The sequence below is a fragment of the Euleptes europaea genome, chromosome 3, assembly GCF_029931775.1.
Source record: "Euleptes europaea isolate rEulEur1 chromosome 3, rEulEur1.hap1, whole genome shotgun sequence".
Taxonomy (NCBI): Eukaryota; Metazoa; Chordata; class Lepidosauria; order Squamata; family Sphaerodactylidae; genus Euleptes; species Euleptes europaea.
The window spans coordinates 113,956,322-113,980,601 of NC_079314.1; the positions used below are offsets into that span (position 1 = coordinate 113,956,322).

Genomic DNA, 24,280 nt, shown 5'->3' on the forward strand with positions numbered 1-24,280 from the left:
CATCGGATTGGTCTACGCGGGATCAGCTGACCGCGAATGAGAACACTTTGAATTTGTATTGCTTGACTCGTGGCGAAGCATAATACATCTTAAAGACTTTGTGGACCTTGCTGCTGGTCGTAAGAAATATTCCCCCTGGGGGTATTATGATTTGGGGTGATTGTACCATAAAGAAAAAAACTGTGTAAATGTATAGAAGCCTAATTAACATGATTTCAGGCTTTCTGTAGTTTAGAACTTTGTAATTTATAACTTAGTTACATAGTGTTGAGCATATTGTGCATATTGCAGTAGTATATCAGTAAAGGTGCATATGGTAAAGAAAATCAGTGGCTGTGTACTGAGATCATTTCCTTAGGGATTCACTAACCTTATATCAGTACACCTCCAGTTTATAGTACCTGGAGGTTGGCCACTGTAGTGGTCAGTGGCACCTAATTACAGATGGAAAGACCAGAAGAAAGAAGGAAAGACTCTGCTAACAGATGAGAAGGAACAGGAGATGGTTAGTGGAGGGAAACAGACCAGGGAGTGTGTGATTTATGTTCAGACCACGTGCAAAAAAAAAAAAAAAAAAGATTTCTTCCTCTTTAAGGGGATCCATTATTTTGTGCAGGAAAGTGCAAAAAATGACAAACTTGGATGGATCCGGGTGAAATGTCAGTAGCAGATTGTAGGGAAAACAGTTACTTCAAAGTCTGTCCTTCCACCCAAACTTTTGTCAGAAGAAGTTTGGGGCAGCCCGGTCCTTTCCAAAATTGTATGTGTGTGTAAAGTGCCATCCAGTCGCAGCTGATTTATGGCGGACCCTTAGGGGGTTTTCAAGACCAGAGGCGGGTTGTCTGTGCCTTCCCCTGGAGCATGCATATTAGTCGAGGCATTATACCAGCGTGATGTGGTGGTTAAGAGCAGTGGACTTTAATCTGGAGAACCAGGGTTTGATTCCCCATTCCTCCACATGAACGGTGGACTCTAATCTGGTAAACCGGGTTGGTTTCCCCACTCCTGCACATGAAACCAGCTGGGCGACTAGCTTGGGCTAGTCACAGTTCTCTCCGAACTCTCTCAGCCCCACCTGCCTCACAAGCTGTCTGTTGTGGGGAGAGGAAGGGAAGGAGATTGTAAGCCGGTTTGAGACTCCTTAGAGGTAAAGAAAAGCGGAGTATAAAAACCAACTCTTCTTCTTTTTCTCCTCCAGGTGGGGCCTGGGGATCTCCTGGAATCACTGCTCATCTCCAGACTACAGAGATTTCCTGCATTGTGCAGGGGGTTGGACTAGATGACCCTGGTGGTCCCTTCCAACTCTATGATTCTATGAGATCTGTCTGTCCGTCCGTCTGCCTGTCTGTTGCCTGTCTGTCTGTCTAGCACGATAGATAGATAGATAGATAGATAGATAGATAGATAGATAGATAGATAGATAGATAGATAGATAGATACAAACAGACAGACAGACAGACAGACAGATGATAGATGATAGAGAGATAGAGAGATAGCGAAATAGAGAGACAGACAGACAGACAGACAGACAGATCACGATCGGGAGCTGTGTTAGTCTGTCTGTGGCAGTGGAAAAGAGCAAGAGTCCAGTAGCACCTTAAAGACTAACAAAACAAGATATATTCAGGACTCTTGCTCTTTTCTACTATATAGATGCCGGATATAGATATATTTCAAGTGCAGAGTGCAAAACTCTGGAATTAAGCGGGATCTGTGACCATGACATGTGTTTCACTGGAAAGAGAAAAGGGGCAGGGCTTAAGCCAAGTGGCATCAAGGGTTGGATCCTCCCCCTGAGGTTCGGCTGAAGGCGCTCCAGGGCAGTTTCACTTATTCCTGAGCCTGGGGGCTTTTGAGCGCCGTGCAGTAGGGGCCTGATAAGGATTTTTTTCAGCTGATTCTGGGCCTGTTTTCAGCCAGCTTGGAATTTTGCTCTCTGCCAGCAGCCGCCGCCACCCCTCTTCGCAAGCCTATGGGATTTCGCTGAGCTAATTTAAAGACTGGAGGCCAGACAGTTCTTTAAATCCATTAGCTGTCAAGTGCTCGTGGCAATATTTTTTAAATTTTTTTTAAATTTTGCTCCTGCTTGAAACTTCTCGTTGTTTTTTTTCTGGCAGACTTCTGCAGAGCAAAGCAGCAGTGAAGAAGAATAACTTTGAAAGGAAGACATAAAGATCATAAGACTGAGTGGTGCGGAACAAGCCGAAACACCAGATCTCCAGATGCCTCTGGCGAGATCCCTCTCCGTCACCTCCCTCAATGGGCTGCCCCTGTGGGAAGACGAGGACCTTCCGGTGGAGGATTTATTGCTCTTTGAAGTGTCCTGGGAAGTTACGAATAAAGGTTTGTATCTTGTTTTTTATCTATCAGATACTGGTGGTATTTAATTCTCCTTTGGCTGAAATGCAGAGAAGAGTTCATAAATGTTAAGGACTGAAGAAACAATGGTAGTTAAAGGACAGACAATCATCTTGTATGGGGGGGGTGTTTTGCCGTCAAGTCACAACTGACTTAGGGTGAACCCGTAGGGTTTTCAAGGCGAGAGACATTCGGGGGGGGGGGGCGTTTGCCATTGCCTGCCTCCGCATCACGACCCTGGTATTCCTTGGAGGTCTCCCATCCAAATACTTGCCACTGGGTTGAGGCTGAGAGTGTGTGACCGGCCCAAGTTCACCCAGCAAGCTTCCATGGCGCGAGTGGGGATTCGAACCTGGGTCTCCCAGGTCCTAATTGGACACTTTCCAGTTATGACACTGCTATGACACCAGCGGTGATATTCCCCATATTCTTGAATTGGGGGGAGGGGGGTGGAGAGAAAAGTGAGCTTTTCAGCTGTCTGGAAGAATTATTATCGGGGGGATGGATCCAAGTAGCTGTTTGTTTTTGGAGGAGGCTGACGCTGCCCAACAATGTGGAAACACTGGTTTGGGCGTCTACATTTATCAATCCGCTCCTGGGCCCAATTGGCAATGCCCTACATGGCTTGGGACTGGGGTATCTGAAGAACTGTCTTCTCCTACTGGGAATTAAGTTCATGGGAAGAGGCTTTCCTGACTGTTGAGCGCCAGCGTGACGTAGTTAGGGTTGCCAGCCTCCAGGTACTAACTGGAGATCTGCTGCTATTACAACTGATCTCCAGGTGACAGAGATCAGTTCCCCTGGAGAAAATGGCTGCTTTGGCAATTGGACTCTATGGCATTGAGGTCCCTCCCCTTCCCAAACCCGGCCCTCCTCAGGCTCCGCCCCAAAAACCTCCCGCCGGTGGCGAAGAGGGACCTGACAACCCTAGGCGTAGTGGTTAAGAGTGGCGGACTCTAATCTGGAGATCTGGGTTCGATTCCCCACTCCTCCACATGAAGCCTGCTGGGTGACCTTGGCTACTTACCCATAACCAAGTCTGAGCCTTTAACCACTACACCACTCTGGCTCAGAGAAGGAGCTAAGAAATATTGTACATGTCATAGCTCTTTTTTTGGCATGATATGGACACATGTAGCTTCATAAGGTAGTGATGGCTTTCTATCTCTGCCCTAATCTGCATGGTTCATATACACATACAATGTTTCATCTGTAAGACATAATTGTTCAAACTTCACACCTGTTTGCCCCCGAGGAATTTTCAGCAGGCAGGGAAATATACTGTGCGCTGAGTGCAAAGCTCTTCAGATGTTACAGTTGCGCATACAAAGAGCCTCCCAACTGAACATATCAGGAGCCCATACTTCGTTGGTCCTTCTGAATATCAGTCAATCGACCTTTATTGGCATGTTCTACCTTCTGTACATGTGTAGCTGCCATGTTGTCTGAATGGGGAAACACATGGTTCTTGCATGTACATACAGCCTCTGTGTGCATACAGCCTCTGTGTGCATACAGCCTCTGGGGAGCCAGTGTGGTGTAGTGGTTAGGAGCGGTGGTTTGGAGAGGCAGACTCTGATCTGGAGAACCGATTTGATTCCCCCACTCCTCCACGTGAAGCCAGCAGGGTGATCTTGGTTGGGTTGTCAGGTCCGTCTTTGCCACCGGTGGGAGATTTTTGGGGCAGAGCCTGAGGAGGGCGGGGTTTGGGAGGGGAGGGACTTTGATACTATAGAGTTCAATTGCGAAAGCGGCCATTTTTCTCCAGGTGAACTGCTCTCTGTCGGCTGGAGATCAGTTGTATTAGCAGGAGATCTCCTGCTACTACCTGGCAGTTGGCAACCCTAGATCTTGGGCTAGTCGCAGCCCTCTCAGCCCCACCTACCTCACAGGGTATCTGTGGTGGGTAGGGAAAGGGAAGGCGATTGTAAGCCGGTTTGATTCTTTCTTAAGTGGTAGAGAAAGTCGGCATATAAAAGCCAACTCTTCTTCTTCTTCTTCTTCTTCTTCTCCTTCTCCTTCTTCTTCTATACCAGACCCTGATTTTTCAGGATTCTGGTTTGCAAATACCAAAGCCAAAAATCCGTGTATTGTCTTTCAGACAACATGGCAACCGGCCTCCTGGTTTGTGTGAGCATAATATCTGGAAATGGACTTAGTGACATGACAATTTTGCACAAGCTAGAAATTAAGCAAAATGTAAGAATTCATATTTTTGAAAATAGTTTTTCAAAATTTTGCTTGTAAAATGTTGGCTTGTTGGGGAGTTAAAGACGCGTCAAAATCAAGGCTTGTGCGTTTCCTGACTGTAGCCTCCCAAACTGTATCAAGAATTGTATCAAGAACTGGGTCAAGAATTCTAATATAAATTAAAAAATTCTGCAAGCAAATTTCCAGCTAGAAACATACTGAGAGCCGAACATTACAATGCCGAAAATTCACCCCGCCTACAAATACAACTTGTGACTTTACTAGCTGGAGATCTGCTATTACAACTGATCTCCAGCCGAGAGATCAGTTCAACTGGAGAAAATGGCCACTTTGGCAATTGGATGTTATGGCAATGAAGTCCCCCGCCTCCCCAAACCCCACCCTCCTCAGGTTCCGCCCCAAAAACCTACCACTGGTGGCGAAGAGGGACCAGGCAACCCTACTGATGAACTTCTAATCAATATGGGAATTTGAGCCCTGGGTCTCCCGGATCTTAGCCCAACCACTACTCTGCACTGCTTCTCACCTAGGGTTGCCAGCCTCCAGGTAGTGGCTGGAGATCCCCTGCTATTACAACCGATCTCCACTCGATAGAGATTGGTTCATCTGGAGAAAATGGCTGCTTTGGAAGGTGGACTCCATGGCATTATACCCCAACTGAAGCCCCTCCTCTCTGCAAATCCTGCCCTCCTCAGGCCCCACCCCAAAATCTCCTGGTAAGATGTAATTCTGGGGGGATCCCCAGGTCCCACCTCGAGGCTGGCATCCCTAATTTACAATCTGTTGTGGTACTGCACTGGGACCCATATTTGTACTTTTTACAAAAGCCGCCGATTGAGAAGGAATTATTAATCTTCCACTAAACAGCCAGAGCCAAACTAGGGAATAAAGACCCTTAATGCAGGCGTGTAAATGAGTTACTATGAGTAAATGATTGACCGCAGGTCTCTCGCTCTGTGTGTGGCTAAAGATAAAGAGAAGATTAGTTGAGAACTAATTTGTCGTCAGTGAAAACTTAACCCCAGGAGGACAAGCAGAGGCTGGGCCTTTGAAGCCACCCTTGCTGAGACATTGCAGTGAGGGAAGTCCTAGGGTTGCCAGGTCCCTCTTTACCACCGGCGGGAGGTTTTGGGGGCGGAGCCTGAGGAGGGCAGAGTTTGGGGAGGGGAGGGACTTCAATGCCGTAGGGTCCAATCGCCAAAGCGGCCATTTTCTCCAGGTGAACTGATATCTATCGGCTGGAGATCAGTTGTAATAGCGGGCGATCTCCGGCTAGTACCTGGAGGTTGCTAGAAAAAGAAACCAGTACCACTCAATATATACAAATTCTATTAAATACGAAGTGCAAACATGAAACAACTATCAAAACACAACACAATTACAACAATAAACACATTATATACAAAGTGAGTCAATAAGCAGTAAACTGCAAACGGTGTAATACAAGCATAATAGCTATCTCCAAAGAACTAAACGTCAGTCCAATGTACAAAAGGAAGAAGAACGCGATCTTCTTATCCAAAAGTGGACAGTTGCTCCAAGGTAGGTAGCAGGAAAGTCCAAAGTGAACAGCAAAAAGCTATTATGCTTGTATTACACATTGGTTCTTGTAGGTTATCTGGGCTGTGTGACCGTGGTCTTGGTATTTTCTTTCCTGACGTTTCGCCAGCAGCTGTGGCCGGCATCTTCAGAGGAGTAACACTGAAGGACAGTTTACTGCTTATTGACTCACTTTGTATATAATGTGTTTATTGTTGTAATTTTGTTGTGTTTTGATAGTTGTTTCATGTTTGCACTTAGTATTTAATAGAATTTCTATATATTGAGTGGTACTGGTTTCTTTTTCTAGCAACTTTTATTATCAGTACTGTGAGTTTTTTCATAGTACCTGGAGGTTGGCAACCCTAGGAGGTCCTAAAGCAGTCTTTTACACTTTTCTTTGGGGTGAAGAAATATTAATATTAATGCTAATGATGTCCTTTGTAACAAGCTTCTTATTTTGCACACAAAAAGTGGGGGAGAGATGTACAGGATGAGCATTTTTTGCATTGGATCTTGTTTTAAACCAGAGAACCAGTGCAGTGCATAACTTGCCAGGACTTTGAATATTTTGAGGAGGGGAAATTGTGAGCCTAACCAGATGCGGAGAGATCTTTGATGGGATCCTCCCAGCATTTTTAAAAAGTGAGGTAGCCACTCTGAGGGGGAGCAAAATGTGGATCAGGGCCACAGCGCAAGAAGAAAGGAGGTTTAACTTTTTATTTTGCCCAGATTCAGCAATCAATACAGCAGGGGTCCCCAACATTTTTGAGCCTTTGGCACCTTGGAAAATTTGACACAGGGTGGTAGGGGCAACCACAAAAGGCTGCCTCAGGAGGTGGAGCCACACACACAGAGAGAATGTCCAAGTGCAGTGAAGTAGAGAAGAGCCAGCGTGGTGTAGTGGTTAAGAGCGGTGGTTGGGAGCGGTGGACTCTGACCTGGAGAAACGGGTTTGATTCCCCACTCCTCCACATGAGCGGGTCAGCTGTGACGTGTCACTCCACCACTGGTCAGCTGATCAGTGGCAGGGGAATGGCAATTGTAGGTAGTATGGGGTAGATGTCCTCCTTGGGGAAAACGTAATGTGTAGCTAAGCCCCGTTTGAGTTGTCGTAAGTGATGAGGTCTAATGGGGCTATGACCAGAGATCTGAGTGACAACTGTGTACCTTGAAACACCAATCTACTGCTGTGTGTAAAGTTCCTTCAACAAGGGTGATTGAAATAGGGTTTCCAACTTCCAGGCACTAGCTGGAGATCTCGTACTATTACAACTGATCTCCAGCCGACAGCGATCAGTTCACCTGGAAAAAAATGGCTGCTTCGGCCATTGGACTCCATGGCATTGAAGACCCTCCTCTCCCCAAACCCCGCCCTCCTCAGGTTCCGCCCCCAAAACCTCCTGCTGATGGCGAAGAGGGACCTGGCCACCCTAGCTTGAAAGCCACTAAATTAAGCTACAAAGGACTCTGGCTCCCACAAAGTGCTCTGCAAACTTCAGCCTAATGCTCATCTTGCCTTGGTTTACGGTGGTTCTTTTTTCAATTCCCTTCCAGTGGGTGGCATCTACACCGTGATCCAGACCAAAGCCAAAATCACGTTGGACGAATGGGGGGAGAACTACTTTCTCATTGGCCCTTATTTCGAGCACAACATGAAGACCCAAGTGGAGGTCTGCGAACCTCCCAATGCGGCGGTGAACAAGGCAATGGATATCCTGCGGGGAAACGGGTGTCAGGTAAATAAGATCTTCCTTTTGTTTCCCAAGGCAACTAAGCTGACTCTCGAGGAGATTAACGCGCTCAGATAATGCGCTTGTCATGCCACGCTAGCCTCCAACGGTACTACATACCAGGCCTATAAACCTGTTTGCGCAGGTGTTAGTGCAGCAAATTACTGGTTATTTTTGAGGAAGGCACCTGCTTATCCAATTATACATTTTAAGAGTCATTTATCAGCAAGGCCCTTTAATGGGATTTGAGTATTACGTTTCCAGTCCCCAAATAATACAGTCCGATTTCTGTAGACATATCACGACCTTAGGCTGACTGGACTGTTCCGTAATTCTCACTGTACTCGGACATCTTGAGCTAAAATAGAGAAATCATACACTTTAAAACGTTGGGTGAAAAGGTGAAAGAGTTAAGGGATCTCCCCAACAGGGAATGCCTTTTCAAGTGTCAGCATGGGGAAGGGCAAAATTTGATAATGTCCAAAGGCATTCGTGGATTTGTTTACCAGTTTTGCAAATCTGAACCCTGTATAAATATGGTTGCCAGCTCTGGGTTGGGAAATACCTAGAGATTTTTGGGGCGGAGCCTGAGGAAGGTGGGGTTTGGGGAGGGGAGGGACTTCCATGCCATAGAGTCCAATTGCCAAAGCAGCCATTTTCTCCAGGGGAACTGATCTCTATTGGCTGGAGATCAGTTGTAATAGAGGGAGATCTCCAGCCACCACCTGGAGGTTGGCAACCCTAGCTGGTACACCTGGCCCGGCCTGACCAAATGACATTTATGTCATATCTGGCCCTCGTAACAAATGCATTCGACATCCCCTGGGCTAGAGCATCTGGGAGAGTTGGATTCAATCCCTACTCTGCCATGAAGCTCTCTTGCCGATGTAGGGTTGCCAGGTCCCTCTTCGCCACCGGTGGGGAGCTTTTGGGGCAAAGTCTGAGAAGTGGAGGGTTTGGTCATAGCCCCATTAGACCTCACCACTTGCGATAACTCAAACGGGGCTTAGCTACACATGACGTTTTCCCCAAGGAGGACATCTACCCCATACTACCTACAATTGCCATTCCCATGCCACTGATCAGCTGACCAGTGGTGGAGTGACACGTCACAGCTGACCCGCTCATGTGGAGGAGTGGGGAATCAAACCCGGTTCTCCAGGTCAGAGTCCACCGCTCCCAACCACCGCTCTTAACCACTACACCACGCTGGCTCTCCTCTACTTCACTGCACTTGGACATTCTCTCTGTGTGTGTGGCTCCACCTCCTGAGGCAGCCTTTTGTGGTTGCCCCTACCACCCTGTGTCAAATTTTCCAAGGTGCCAAAGGCTCAAAAATGTTGGGGACCCCTGCTGTATTGATTGCTGAATCTGGGCAAAATAAAAAGTTAAACCTCCTTTCTTCTTGCGCTGTGGCCCTGATCCACATTTTGCTCCCCCTCAAGAGTGGCTACCTCGCTTTTTAAAAATGCTGGGAGGATCCCATCAAAGATCTCTCCACATCTGGTTAGGCTCACAATTTCCCCTCCTCAAAATATTCAAAGTCCTGGCAAGTTATGCACTGCACTGGTTCTCTGGTTTAAAACAAGATCCAATGCAAAAAATGCTTAACCTGTACATCTCCCCCCACTTTTTGTGTGCAAAATAAGAAGCTTGTTACAAAGGACATCGTTAGCATTAATATTAATATTTCTTCACCCCAAAGAAAAGCGTAAAAGACTGCTTTAGGACCTCCTAGGGTTGCCAACCTCCAGGTACTATGGAAAAACTCACAGTACTGATAATAAAAGTTGCTAGAAAAAGAAACCAGTACCACTCAATATATAGAAATTCTATTAAATACTAAGTGCAAACATGAAACAACTATCAAAACACAACAAAAACTCAGCACGGTATAATCCCACAAAGTCTACCCTCCAAACCAGCCATTTCCTCCAGGGAAATTTAATACTCTGGAGATCAGTTGTAATTCCAGGAGATCTCCAGCCCCACCAGGACTCAACGGCATTGTATCCTGCTAAGGTCCCACCCCAAACTCCATTTGTTCTTCTGATTTGTAGCCCTCTCTTCCTCCAAGGAATTCCAAGTGGCATACATGAAGGGATGATCCCATTTCTTTTTCGCAACAACCCTGTGAGATAGGCTAGACTGAGGGAGAAACTGGTCTGAAGTCAGGCAGTGAGCTTCACATAAGGTTGCCTTGCCAGCTTCTGGTTGAGAAATTCCTGGGGATTTGGGGGTGGAGCCTCGGGAGGGTGGGGTTTGGGGAAGAGAGAGACCCTCACTGGGTTGTAATGCCATAGAGACCACCCTGCTAAGCAGCCATTTTAGGGGAACTGATCTGTGGAGTCTGGAACTCAGTTGTAGTTTCAGGAGATCTCCCCACTCCACCTGGTGGTTGGCAACTCTAGCTCCATAGCACAGTCATGTGCAGGTAGGGTTGCCAACCTCCAGGTACTAGCTGGAGATCCTCTATTACAATTGGTCTCCAGCCAATAGACATCAGTTCACCTAGACAAAATGGCCGCTTTGGCAATTGGACTCTATGGCATTGAAGTCCCTCCCCTCCCCAAACCCTGCCCTCTTTAGGCTCCACCCCAAAAACCTCCCACCGGTGGCAAAGAGGGACCTGGCAACCCTATGTGCAGGGGATAGGGTTGCCAACCTCCAGGTAGTAGTGTCGAGATCACGTGAAGTCTAGTGTCCAGATCACGCGAAGTGATGGTATCGCTTTACTCCGCTCTGGTTAGACCCCAACTAGAGTATTGTGTTCAGTTTTGGGCACCACAATTTAAAAAAGATGTAGACAAGCTGGAACGTGTCCAGAGGAGGGCACCAAAGATGGTGAGGGGTCTGGAGACCAAGTCCTATGAGGAAAGGTTGAAGGAGCTGGGTATGTTTAGCCTGAAGAGGAGAAGACTGAGAGGGGATATGATAACCATGTTTAAGTACTTGAGGGGCTGTCATATTGAGGATGGTGCCGAGTTGTTTTCTGTTGCCCAAGAAGGTCGGACCAGAACCAACTGGTTGAAATTAAATCAAAAGAGTTTCCGTCTAGACATTAGGAAGAATTTTCTAACAGTTAGAGCGGTTCCTCGGTGGAACAGGCTTCCTCGGGAGGTGGTAAGCGCTCCTTCCCTGGAGGTTTTTAAGAAGAGGCTAGATGGCCATCTGTCAGCAATGCTGATTCTGTGACCTTAGGCAGATGATGAGAGGGAGGGCATCTTGGCCATCTTCTGGGCATGGAGTAGGGGTCATTGGGAATGTGGGGGGGAGGTAGTTGTGAATTTCCAGCATTGTGCAGGGGGTTGGATTAGATGACCCTTGTGGTCCCTTCCAACTCTATGATTCTATTCTATGATTCTATGGAGATCTCCTGCTATTACAACTGGTCTCCAGCCAATAGAGATCAGTTCACTTGGAGAAAATGGCCGCTTTGGCAATTTATGCATGGTCAGTTTTGATGCTCGCTCAAAGCTCTTTTTTTAAATGTGACTTTTAAAATGCCTATTCACGGTCCCGATGCAACAGGAGACATTCCACCGCCCCCACTCGCCTGCTCCTTCGCTCCTTCGTTTGCATAGGCATTGGCAATGGGGAAGAAGGACCTGGCAACCCTAGCAGGGGATCCACAATATGAACGGTAAAACGTCAAGGAGCATCGAAGACTGAAAATGCTTTTGTCAAAGCGATGTAACTGTGCGGCCTTGGACACATTTGGACGCCCACCAAATGTGGGGAGCGAGTTCAGCACAGTCGTCCAAGATTTTACAACTGTTCTCGTTGTTTTGAAATAGTAGCAAAGCTGTCCAAGGGAATTCATGAAATGTGTCCTGCCACGATGTTGTTTGGCTGTTCAGAGAGCGGATTTCGAGGAATACAGTTCCCATAGGCGTGTGCCTGAAGATGGGGCCTAGCCTCGTTTTGCAGTCTGCTGAGGGCAGAGTTGGGTTCTCTTACGCAATTGCTTAAAATTCTTAAAATCTGTGGTTCCTCTGGTCCAGCCGTGAAATATGACTGTTATGTCCGCGTGGGAAGGATTCACGAGGTCGGAGACGGAGTTCAACAACAACCGCTTTATTGTATCTCAGCACAGAACTAGTTAACACAACGAGCAAACCCTGTTTATATGCCCCCCTGGCCGCCCGCGGCCACTCCCCCCTTGATCCGGGTTAGGGGGAACATAACCTCCTGGTGACCAATGGTACATGTTGGCTTAGAGCCAATGGGGTCCGTTTGCTTAACCAATAGGGCGAGCAGGGGTTAGGATCCTTCGTGCAGAACTCAAGCTCCTAAGTCTCCCTTGCTGACTACCCAACTATATACATACACAACATAAGACACCCAGGGTAAATGCAGGAACCATCAGTGTGCGGGATGAGTTGTTTTACGCACATGAACACATGAAACTGCCTTATACTGAATCAGACCCTTGGTCCATTGAAGTCAGTATTGTCTACTCAGACCGGCAGCGGCTCTCCAGGGTCTCAGGCAGGGGCCTTTCACATCACCTTCTTGCCTAGTCCCTTGAACTGGAGATGCCTGGGATTGAACCTGGGACCTTCTGCATGCCAAACAGATGCTCTACCAATGAGCCGCAGCAACACAACACATTAAATATCTGCCCAACGGTTGCAAAATTGCTTACCTAAAGGCATTTCATAAGAGAACGCTCTAATGAAATTATGTCTCTTTGGAATCTTCTTGTATTAGGGTTGCCAACCTCCGGGTGGTAGCTGGAGATATTCTGCTATTACCACTGATCTCCAGCCGATAGAGATCAGTTCCCCTGGAGAAAATGGCGGCTTTGGCAATTGGACTCTATGGCATTGAAGTCCCTCCCCTCCCCAAACCCCGCTCTCCTCAGGCTCCGTCCCAAAAACTTCCTACTGATGGAGAAGAGGGACCTGGCAACCCTATCTTGTATGGTTTCGCCCTCTTCTCTGGAGATCACATCCTTCAGAGTTGCATCAGGTTGCAAAGAAGTCTTTTACCAAACCTGTACATTTTAGTTTAGGGTTGCCAACCTCCACTTGGTGGCTGGAGATCTTCTGGGATTACAATTGATTTCCAGACTACAGAGATTAGTTCCCCTGGCGAAAGGGGCTGCTTTGGAGGGCAGACTCTATGACATTATGGCTCATTGAGGCCCCTTCCCTCCCCAAACCCTTCCCTCCCCAGGCTTCACCCCCAAAATCTCCAGGTATTTCTCAACCCGGACCTAGCAACCCCATGGTTAATTCTAGCCCATAGGTCAGATTCAACCGCCTGGCTAGAAATTGCTCTTTGTGACAGAGGGCATGCTGTGTTCAGTTCTTGGTATCTCCAGTTAAAGGATTTCAGATGCCACTAGGGAAAAACACTTCTCAGTCTGAGATTGACCAAGTTACTGTCAATCAGAAAAAGCAAGGCTTTTATTTATTTGTTTGTTTGTTTAAATATTTATTTCCATCCATTCCCTTTGTAGCTCAAGGCAGTTTATGATTCACAGTTGTAATGGCAATATAGGTCTTTTCCACACCATGTTTTTGTTTCCACTCAGTTTCTTAACAGTGCTGTTTTGGCCACTTTGGCAATACGTAAGGTTGCCAACCTCCAGGTACTAGCTGGAGATCTCCCACTATTACAACTGATCTCCAGCCGATAGAGATCAATTCACCTGGAGAAAATGGCCACTTTGGCAGTTGGACTCTATGGCATTAAAGTCGCTCTCCTCCTCAAGCTCCACCCTATCTCCAGGCGAAAGAGACCAGTTTCCCTGGAGAAAATGGCTTCTTTGGCAATTGGACACTATGGCATTGAACCCCCCTTCTCCAAACCCCACCCTCCTCAGGCTCCACCCCCAAAATCTCCACGTATTTCCCAACCCGGAGCTGGCAACCCTAGTTGCCACCCTCCACGTGGGGCCTGGAGATCTGCTGTTACAATTGATCTCCAGGCAATAGAGATCGGTTCCCCTGGAGAAAATGGCTGCTTTAGAGGGCAAACTCTATGGCATTGTACTCTGCTGAAGTCCCTCCCCTCCCCAAACCCCACCTTCCACAGGCCCACCTCCAAAATCTCCAGGTATTTCCCTACCCAGAGCTGACAGCCCTAGCTGTAACTGGTTCCCCCCCTTTTCCCAGTGAATCAGTCTTGCTACTTGTAATGTTGTGGGTCAAATGCAGCATGGTTTATGGCATCGTAGCAATCTCCACTATTTGATCCAGCGGGGCACAGCCTCCGAATCTCCTTGGCTGTCCATACCCTTTGTGCTGACAGCAACCTGCCCAATGTATCGTTAGGCCCCGTGTAAAGTCCCCCCACCCAGTTCCTCTTTCTTGTTAACTCTTTGCTTCCTATAATCCCCCGTCTCCTCCATTAATCTTTCCATCAAGTCCCTCTTTAATCCCGTTCCTTAATCCATCGCTGTCCTCCAGCTCCCATAGCTGCCTTCTGTGCACATAAGACGAAATCCGCTTGATTAACCTCTCTGGTCCCAATTTATCTCGGTTGGGGGTCCTTTGTACCTAGGATTCTGCCAGATGTCAGGGTAGGTGGGTGGAACTGATGGCCTTCAGGTACTTGGCAGGTAAATAAATCTAACGATTCAAGAGCTGTTTAATCACATCTGTTCCAGTTTTTTTTTTAAAAAAAGGTAAAGGTCCCCTGTGCAAGCACTGGGTGATTCCTGACCCATGGGGTGACGTCACATCCCAACGTTTACTAGGCAGGCTTTGTTTGCGGGGTGGTTTGCCATTGCCTTCCCCAGTCATCTTCCCTTTACCCCCAGCAAGCTGGGTACCCATTTTTACCCGCCTCGGAAGGATGGAAGGCTGAGTCAACCTTGATACGGCTACCTGAAACCAACTTCTGTTGGGATCGAACTCAGGTTGTGAGCAGAGCTTGGACTGCAGTACTGCAGCTTACCTCTCTGCGCCACTGGGCTCCTACAATTTACCAACACCTAATTACCCACAGTTATCAGATTATCTATTTTCTCACCTTCAATGTCTGCTGATTTATGTCAATAATATGAGAGCCAGCATGGCATAGTGGTTAAGAGTGGCAGACTGTAATCTGTTGCACTGGGTTGGATTCCCTGCTCCTCACCATGAAGTAGGGTTGCCAACCTCCAGGTACTAGCTGGAGATCTCCTCCATTACAACTAATCTCCAGCCGAAAGAGATCAGTTCACCTGGAGAAAATGGCCGCTTTGGCAATTGGACTCTATGGCATTGACGTCCCTCTCCTCCCCAATCCCTGCCCTCCTCAGGCTCTGCCCCAAAAACCTCCCAGCAGTGGGGAAGAGGGACCTGGCAACCCTACCATGAAGGCAACTGGGTGACCTTGGCTAGTCACGCTCTCTCAGCCCCACCTACCTCGCAGGGTGTTTGTTGTGGGGAGGGGAAGAGAAGGTGATTGTAAGCCGCTTTGAGACGCCTTAAAGGTAGAGAAATGGGGGGGGAGACACAACACAATGACGGCACTTCTATTTTTGCACTGGTAGTGAAGTCACTCATCGGTGCCATGCAAGAAGAAATTGTCCTCAGGTTTCCAGTTACGGTTTTACCACAAAGTTTCTAGCAATTCCTGGAGCCAGTGTTACCAGGTTGGAAACAGTGCTGCCACTGGGGGCAGGGGATTCCTCCACCCAGCGCCAATCAGCTGTCCAGCAGGGGGACTTACCAACCGAGTAAGGAGGCCTAGGCCAGCGTCGCCAGCAATGCATTGGTGTCACTTCCAGCGCACACCGGAAGTGATGTCACTGCATTGCCAGGGACGTGGGATGCTGTTATTTGGGGGAAAGCTCTATGGTAAAAATGACTCCTACCATAGTTCTTTTGCCCAAATAACAGTGTCCCCAGGTTGCCAGTGACACAATGAGATCACTTCCAGTGACTTCAATGCCCTAGAGTCCAACTGCCAAAGCGGCCGTTTTCTCCAGGTGAACTGACCTCTATCGGCTGGAGATCAGTTGTAATAGCAGGAGATCTCCAGCTAGTACCTGGAGGTTGGCAACCCTATGTATGCTTGCTGAGCCGTGCAGCTGGATAACTCTATCTTTGCAGCCTCTTCCAATTCATCATGTAGGTTTTAAAAGTTGCACATGGAAGCCTTTCTGTATGCAGGTAGATATGGGAACGGAGGAATCTGAATGATAGTTTTGAGACTGTTGAGCCTCTGGGACAGGCTTCAGCATGCATTCGTTTTCACGGTTTGATGAGAAGACAAGCGTGAGCAAAACGGGTTTGAAACTCAGGTGGATTTTTGCCTGCTCTGCTCACCACAAACGGGAGGAGCTGTTTCAAAAGTGTGCAGAATTTCTCCTTGGCACCGCTTGAGAGCTGTCTCTACAAATTCTCCATTGCCCCCAGCAAGAGAGCCTCTTTGTTCTAATTATTGTTGCTGTTTAGATAGTAAACTATAAAATCACACTGTAGCTCCCCAGAATCTTAGAATGGTCTGTGCTTTAATATTAGTACAAGCGCCACAATGAACTTATTACTTATTTTTTACATATATCCCACTTTTCTCCCTGATTGGGGGAGCCGAAGCAGCTTTTCACATTGTTCCCCCCTTCCCTACTTAATCTTCTCAGCCACAACCTTCAATTCAAGTCCAGTACACCTTAGAATCCAATAAGATTTTCGGGAAATAAGTATTTGATATTGAATAATATTCAATTGGTGCATGATGATATTGAAGAGCCCCGTGGTGCAGAGTGGTAAGCTGCAGTACTGCAGTCCAAGCTCTGCTCACGACCTGAGTTTGATCCCGACAGAAGTTGGTTTCCGGTAGCCGGCTCAAGGTTGACTCAGCCTTCCATGCTTCCGAGGTTGGTAAAACGAGTACCCGGCTTGCTGGGGGTAAAGAGAAGATGACTGGGGAAGGCAACGCCAAACCACCCCGCAAACAAAGTCTGCCTAGGAAACGTTGGGATGTGACGTCACTCCATGGGTCAGGAATGACCTGGTTCTTGCACAGGGGACCTGTACCTTTTTATACATATAACAGTGTATATCAGAAATAAGATATCTGACGAGCGGAGTTTTGACTCTTGAAAGCTTATACCTAGGGTTGCCAGGTCCCTCTTCGCCACCAGCGGGAGGTTTTTGGGGTGGAGCCTGAGGAGGGTGGGGTTTGGGGAGGGGAGGGACTTCAATGCCATAGAGTCCAATGGCCAAAACGGCCATTTTCTCCAGGTGAACTGATCTCTATCGGCTGGAGGTCAGTTGTAATAGCAGGAGATTTCCAGTTAGTACCTGGTGGTTGGCAATCCTGTGTGGTGGCGTGGTGTAAGTGCTGGAATAGGACGTGGGACGGCCAGCTTGCCAGGTGACTTTGGGCCCATCACAATCTCTCAGCGTAACCAACCCTCACAAGGTTGTTGTTAGTTTCAGAGGGTAGCCTTGTTGGTCTGGAGTAGAACACCTAGATTCAAGTCCAATAGCATCTTAGGACCAGCAAGATTTTGGGGGTATAGGGTTGCCAGATCCCTGCCAGAGGTGGGGGTTGCCCTGCTTTGGGGTCCTCCCCCCACCAGTCTCTCACCACCGGTGGGAGGTTTTGGGGGCAGAGCCTGAAGAAGGCGGGGTTTGGGGAGAGGAGGGACCAATGTCATAGAGTCCAATTTCCAAGGCTCTATCAGTTGTAATAGCAGGAGATCTCCAGCTAGTACCTGGAGGATGGCAACCCTAATGTCACAGGCAACAGAGACCTAGGCCTCAGTTTTCTTCTGGCAAGATACCCCCATGGTCCGCCGGCTGCCAAGGGATACCTGGCAACCCTACCCTTTAGGACTGAACCCTGTGGCATTCTGGGGGAAATGGAGGCGACATTTAAAGATGGCACTTAGCAGACTTCAGCGCTGCAGTGATTTTGGTTCTGAAAGTGTTTCAGTTGCTGTTCGGCGTGTTCTCAAGTCCACATTTTCTACACACCTTGCCTTTTCCTCTGATTGAAGTGTAACATCCTTGCATTTCTGTTTCCGTTTAACAGGTGCATTTTGGCAGGTGGCTGATAGAAGGGAACCCCTACGTGGTGCTGTTTGATATAGGATCAGCTGCTTGGAATCTGGACCGTTGGAAAGGGGAATTCTGGGATGCGAGCCAAATCGGAATCCCGTACCACGACCGAGAAGCCAATGATGCGCTTATCTTTGGGTCGTTAACTGCCTGGTTCTTAAAAGAGGTACGGTGCTAAAATTTGCAGATGGCGTATCTAGGGTAGCCAACCTTCAGGTACTAGCTGGAGATCTCCTGCTATTACGACTGATCTCCAGCTGACAGAGATCAGTTCACCTGGAGAAAATGGCTGCTTTGGCGATTGGACTCTATGGCATTGAAGTCCCTCCCATCCCAAAACCTCATCCTCCTCAGGCTCCGCCCCAAAAACCTCCTGCTGGTAGCGAAGAGGGACCTGGCAACCCTAGGCATATCTGTATTTGAGATTGTCATTAGAAGCTTTGCTCTGGGTCCTCCTTTTTTCAGTGGTGAGGTACACATGTGAAGCTGCCTTATGACGAATCAGACCTTTGGTCCATCAAGGTCAGTATTGTCTACTCAGACTGGCAGCAGCTCTCCAGGGTCTCAGGCTGAGGTCCTTCGCACCACCTACTGCCTGGTCCTTTGAACTGGGGATTGAACCTGGCGCCTTTTGCGTGCAAAGTGGAGGTAGGTAGCAGCTAGGTGCGGGGCCTTTTCAGCAGTGGCCTCCCTTCTTTCGAATCCTCTTGGATGTTTGTCAGCAAGATCCTAGAGCTTCCTAGAGGCACCTGGTTGGCCAATGTGTGAACAGACTGCTGGACTTGATGGGCCTTGGTCTGATCCAGCAGGGCTTTTCTTATGTTCTTAGGATGGTCTAAGCTACTTTGAGACCCAGTTGGGGAGGTTAGTGGCATATAAATAAACAAAATAAAATCCTACCAACTTCCTCACCACCCTGAAGCCCCACCGGCCGCTACTGCCTCCTCCTCTCCCCCCACACAATCCGCAGCCCAACCCTGCAATTCATAGCAACAGCCATGCCTGCTGCAGTTCCTCTTCTGGCTCATGAGTAGGGTTGCCAACCTCCAGGTGGGGACTGGAAATCTCCTGGCATTAAAGCCGGTCTCCAGATGACAGAGATCAGTTGCCCTGGACAAAGCGGCTCCTTTGGATGGTAGACTCTGTGGCACTGTACCCCTCAGTGGTCCCTCTCCTTCCCAAACCCTGCCTTCCCATACCTCACCCCCCAAATCTCCAGGAATTTCCCAACTCCAGGAATTTCCCAACCTACCTCACAAGCTGTCTGTTGTGGGGAGGGGAAGGTGATTGTAAGCTGCTTTGAGACTCCTTAAAGGTAAAGAAAAAGTGGGGTATAAAAACCAATTCTTCTTCTTCTTTCATTGGTGGTAATTGTACAAGCTCCAGCTTGCTGAAGCGCCACAGTTTGGCTATCACTACAAACTGCTATTAGATTAGGGTTGCCAGCCTCCAGGTACTACCATGAGATCTCCTGCTATTACAACTGATCTCCAGCCGATAAGAGATCAGTTCACCTGGAGAAAATGGCCGCTTTGGCCATTGGTGTTGGATTAAACACTGGAGCCTAATTTGATTGACTGAGGGCTCTGTGCTCCTCTAGAATCAGCCCCTCCATTCTGGTGACAGTTACTTGTAACCAACTGACGCTACCAACTGTCTCTGTCTCTCTCTGCCTCATACTCTCTCAAGATGTCACACTGTTTCAGTTAAGATGAGGTAAATGTTATAGAAACCTCTAAAGGAAAATGTTGTTTATTTTAAAACACTTTATGGACATTTATTAAAAACAGTTTTCTTCAATTTTAATATGTGTGCAATTCGTATTCCTCCACATTTATAGTTTTGGCTATTTTTGAACTCTGCTGCTTGAAACAGGTGGAGTATCCCGCACCGAGTGAGTGCTTGGATATTGCCCCACAGAAGGGATTGGATTCATTTCCTTCCCCCCCCCACAATTGGACTCTATGGCATTGAGTCCCTCCCCTCTTCACACCCTGCCATCCTTGGGTTCCACTCAAAAAACCTCCCGCCAGTGGCAAAGAGGGACCTGGAAACCCTATGTTAGATCGAAGAATGCCTTAACTAAGAAGTCTTCATTCTTGGCCTCAGCCATGAAAGGAGGAGAGAGGAAGGGTCGAACAGGAGAGGCCAAAGATTCATTCACTTCATGACCAAACTGTGGCTCATTTATGATGGCTCGGCAGAGGTCTAATGTCCTCAAGTCTTTAAATTGTGGAGCAAAGGAAGCGATAAAATCAGGTGACAATAATAACGGTACATTTCCACCTTTTTGCAGCTGTCGGATCAGTTGGAAGACAAGCCGAACATCATCGCTCACTTCCACGAATGGCAGACTGGACCGGGGCTGATCCTGTGTCGGTCCAAGAAGCTTCCCGTGGCAACGGTCTTCACAACCCACGCCACCCTCTTGGGGAGGTACCTGTGTGCCGCAAGTATCGATTTCTACAACCACCTGGACCGTGTAAGGAGAGCTGTGTTTTTCCCCTTTCCCTTCTGCCCATGTGATAGGCCGTTCTGTCTCTCTGTGCTACTTATTGTCTGCTTTGCTTTCGGAGTTGCTGCTTGGATTTAAAAAAAAAGCTTTTACAACTATTTGTCAATTTATGGTTCTAATTGGTATTGCAGGGGTCCCCAACGAGGTGCCTGAATTCTCAAGATAGCAGCCCGTTAGGGAGCTCCAAATTAATCCTAGGAATAGTAAGATTAGGACTTTGTGGCTGATGAAGCTACTTTTGTAGCGAAAACGCTGGAATAAGTCCGGAGCCGCGTTACCATCTGCATCTCCGTTGCCTGAAGATACATTGAAATTGACTAGAAAATCACTCCACGCCTTACATGAACTTTTTTGCACTTATTATCAGCACTTAGCTGAATCTTATCGCCTTTGCTACTTCTTCGCTTTGTAACCTCGGTTGCCTAGCTTGGTTTGCCTATTTATGTTTATTGCAATACAGTGGCAGCTTTGCTGTTTGTGCTGCTTGCTATCTTTTGCCTATTGCTTTATTACTTTTGCCTACTACTGTTTTATTTGTATCAGTACCTGGAGGCTGGCAACCCTACCAATGAAAAGTGCTTTCATGCAGGGGACTGAGGCGGAACCGGAGATTACGGTTGGTCCCCACTTGGAAGGCTGACATTTAAAGGGTGCTCAGGCAAGAAACGATTCCCGATCGCGGCGGTCACTGCCGCCCCTCTGATGCTTACTGCACATTAGAATCCTTTCTGACAATCGCTAGCATTCAGTAAGAGATCAGTTGCTTTAATGAGGGCATCTCTGACCGTGAAAAGGTCACTCTGGCCCAAAGGCCCAATGGGGGGGGGGGGGACCCAGACCCTTGTTAAACAAACAAGATAGAACGGCGAGTCTACGCAAGGCCCCCTTGGCTTTGTCCCTCATCAGAAGACGATGAAGGTCAAGTGAGTGATTTGTCCAGAACTAAAAGACGCCCGGGCTCCAGGGCATTCCACTTCCCTCTAACCTTTCGGAGGAGACAACCACTTTTTCAAAGGGCAGATCTGTCTCGATTCCCCCCACCCCCACTTTCGAAGGATGAATTATGATCTGCGCCTCTTCCCTTGTATGTTGTTGATATATTTTTTTTTAAAAAAACACCCACACACACACACACACGCACACTCTGAATTGGATTGCTCGCTCTGCATCGTTGTTTCTTGGAAAGTCCACATTCTCAGTCAGCTCTCAAACACGGGCCATTTATGCAGGACCATTTCCCAGTTAGGGTTGCCAGGTCCCTCTTTGCCACCAGCAGGAGGTTTTTGGGCGGAGCCTGAAGAGGGCGGGGTTTGGGGAGGGGAGGGACTTCAATGCCATAGAGTCCAGTTGCCAAAGCAGACTTTTTCTCCAGGGGAACTGATCTCTATCGGCTGGAGATCAGTTGTAATAGCGGGAGATCTCCAGCTAGTACCTGGAGGTTGCAACAGCCATCATATGGGCTCAAATTGAAGATAAGTGGTGTACAAAATACTCTACCACTACATGAACTCTATAATAATGAACACAAACTGATTAGATAACAGATAATTAGTGTTATTGTCATATGTAATAATCTAGAACGGTGTTGAATTCACACACATGTCAATTACATATACATAAACACAATCCCAAAATACCATCAAGGCACAAACAATGAACAAAGTCCAAACAAATTGCTATCACATGGACAAATATACTGCAGTCCTTTTTGTTAAGTACCTGGAGGTTGGCAACCCAATGTATGTTTATTGTGAGCTGCTCTGAGCCCTGCTAGATAGGGGAAGGGCGGGATATAAATATAAAACAATGAACAAACAAGCAAATAAACAAATAAACTTTGCTTTGCATATCAGACACTATGGGGCACGGGAGAAGATGCTCTCTCCCTCCCTCCCCTAAACTTCACCCCAGCTACTTAATGAGCTGGACTGAAGAGGAAGAAGGGAGGGGTCATGGCTCAGTGGGAGAGCATCCGCTTTGCATGCGGAAGGTCCCAAGTTCAATCCCCAGCATCTCCAGTTAAAAGGATCAGGTTGGAGGTGAGGTGAAAGACCTCTGTCTGAGACCCGGAGACCTGCTCAGTCTGAACAGGTAATACTGACCGTGATGGACCAATGGCCTGACTCACCATAAGGCATCTCCATGTGTTCATGAATTATGGTTTGGCTTCTCTCCCTGACCTCGGCCTTAGCAACCTTGACTTCCCAGCAGTAAAACATATAAAAAAGACTAAGAGGATTGTAACTGGACCGTAGACTACATAATCATTGGCACCTAATTAGAGTTAAGAATTCCACCACATTGTAGAGCTTTGTAGAGGACAGTGGCGGTGACCATTTGAACTCCCTGGTCGGATTCCATCCCGTTCTCCTGTCGGATTTCAGCTTTACTTCCCTTCTGTGTTACCTTTCCTTTCCCCTGTAGCGTCATTATGAATCAGGCTGGCTTGGCCAAACCAATCTCGATCTCGTTTTTTAAGTGAGAACCTTTTCCAGATACTCCATGAAGTTTGCTTAGCAGAATCATTGGGTGAATAGATTTTTTTTAAAGGTTTGCTATATTTGGATTAGAACATAAGAACGTAAGAAGAGCTCTGCTGGGCCAGACCAGGGGCCCATCTAGTCTAGCATCCTATCTCACGCAGTGGTCAGCTTATTACCCTGAAGGGCCAACAAACAGGGCATAGAGTCCAAGGCCTTCCCCTGATGTGGCCTCCTAGCATTGGTAATCAGTGGTTTGCTGCCTCTGAATATGGAGGTTATGATAATGACTAGTAGCCATTAACGGGCCTCTCCTCCATCAATCTGTCTAACTCCACCCATGCTTATGGCTATCGCTACATCCATCGACAGTGACTTCCACAATTAAATTATTATTTAAATAAAGAGTTAGTCCTTTTGTTCTTCCTGACTCTACTGCCCGTCTACTTCATTGGGTTATAGTATTACACCTCTGAACATTTCTTGCCTTGAAAACCCTACAGGGTCGCCATAAGTCAATTGTGACTTGACGGCAACCAAAAAATGTCTCGCCCTTAGTCATCTCTTTTCTAAACTGAGAAGTCCCAGACTTTTCAGGTTTACATGCCAGACGGCACTTTTTGCTGCTGCAGCAGGTGGTATTCAAGCTCATGATGTTCAGATCAATAGCTTTGGTGGCCACCTCTTTAAGCTCCCTGTCACAAGCTTGATACATCTACATCTTTAGATGTTCTAGTTCTGGACTGTAAACGTAAAAGTTTTGATTAGCTGATTCCGAGAATGAGTGTGCTTAGTCACCCCCTCAGAACACTATAGTTTTAAGCAAAGCAGTTGAACTGAGGACCTGTAATGTAATGTTTTGCTCTTTTTCCAAGATCCCTTGTATGTAACACCTGTAACGGTACCTCTCCGTAGTCTTCTGAGGTGAAGTGTGTTATGCTGGCTCCTTGCCTTCCTTAGCATTTCCTACATATTTTCGCAGCCAACAAAGGCTTAGAATTTAGTTAGACCCAAAGCCTTAGAATTTAGTTGGACCCAAAGAACTGGATGGCTTAGTTGTATAAGGTTTATACAACTAAGGTAGTGGATCACTCGATGAAGTGCTAGTGGATTGCTCGATGAAGATGTCAACCCTGCTGTAAAAAAAGGCAAATTCCATGCTGGCCATAATTTGATGAGGAATAGAGAATAAGACTGCTGCTGCCGTTGTACAAATCTATGGTGAGACCACACTTGGAATACTGTGTACAGTTCTGGTCACCACACCTAAAAAAGGATGTTACAGAGTTTGAGAAGTGTGCAGGAAAAAGCATCCAAAAGGATCAGGGAACTGGAGCAACTGCCCTATGAGGAGCGGTTAAAATGCTTAGGGCTGTTTAGCTTGGAAAGAAGGTGGCTGCGGGGAGACATGCTAGAGGTCTATAAAATTATGCATGG

At 47.4% G+C, this 24,280-nt stretch overlaps 1 protein-coding gene across 1 annotated transcript in view; it reads left to right on the top strand.

The window, feature by feature from the left end:
- The first annotated feature begins 2,222 nt into the window (after nt 1–2,222).
- Nucleotides 2,223–24,280, top strand: part of GYS2 (glycogen synthase 2) — a 42,889-nt gene continuing 20,831 nt past the window's right edge. Inside the window, exons 1-4 of the mRNA XM_056845922.1 lie at nt 2,223–2,343; nt 7,666–7,847; nt 17,823–18,014; nt 20,145–20,330. Coding sequence (XP_056701900.1) covers nt 2,223–2,343; nt 7,666–7,847; nt 17,823–18,014; nt 20,145–20,330 — 681 coding nt within the window. The remainder of the gene's footprint in view (nt 2,344–7,665; nt 7,848–17,822; nt 18,015–20,144; nt 20,331–24,280) is intronic.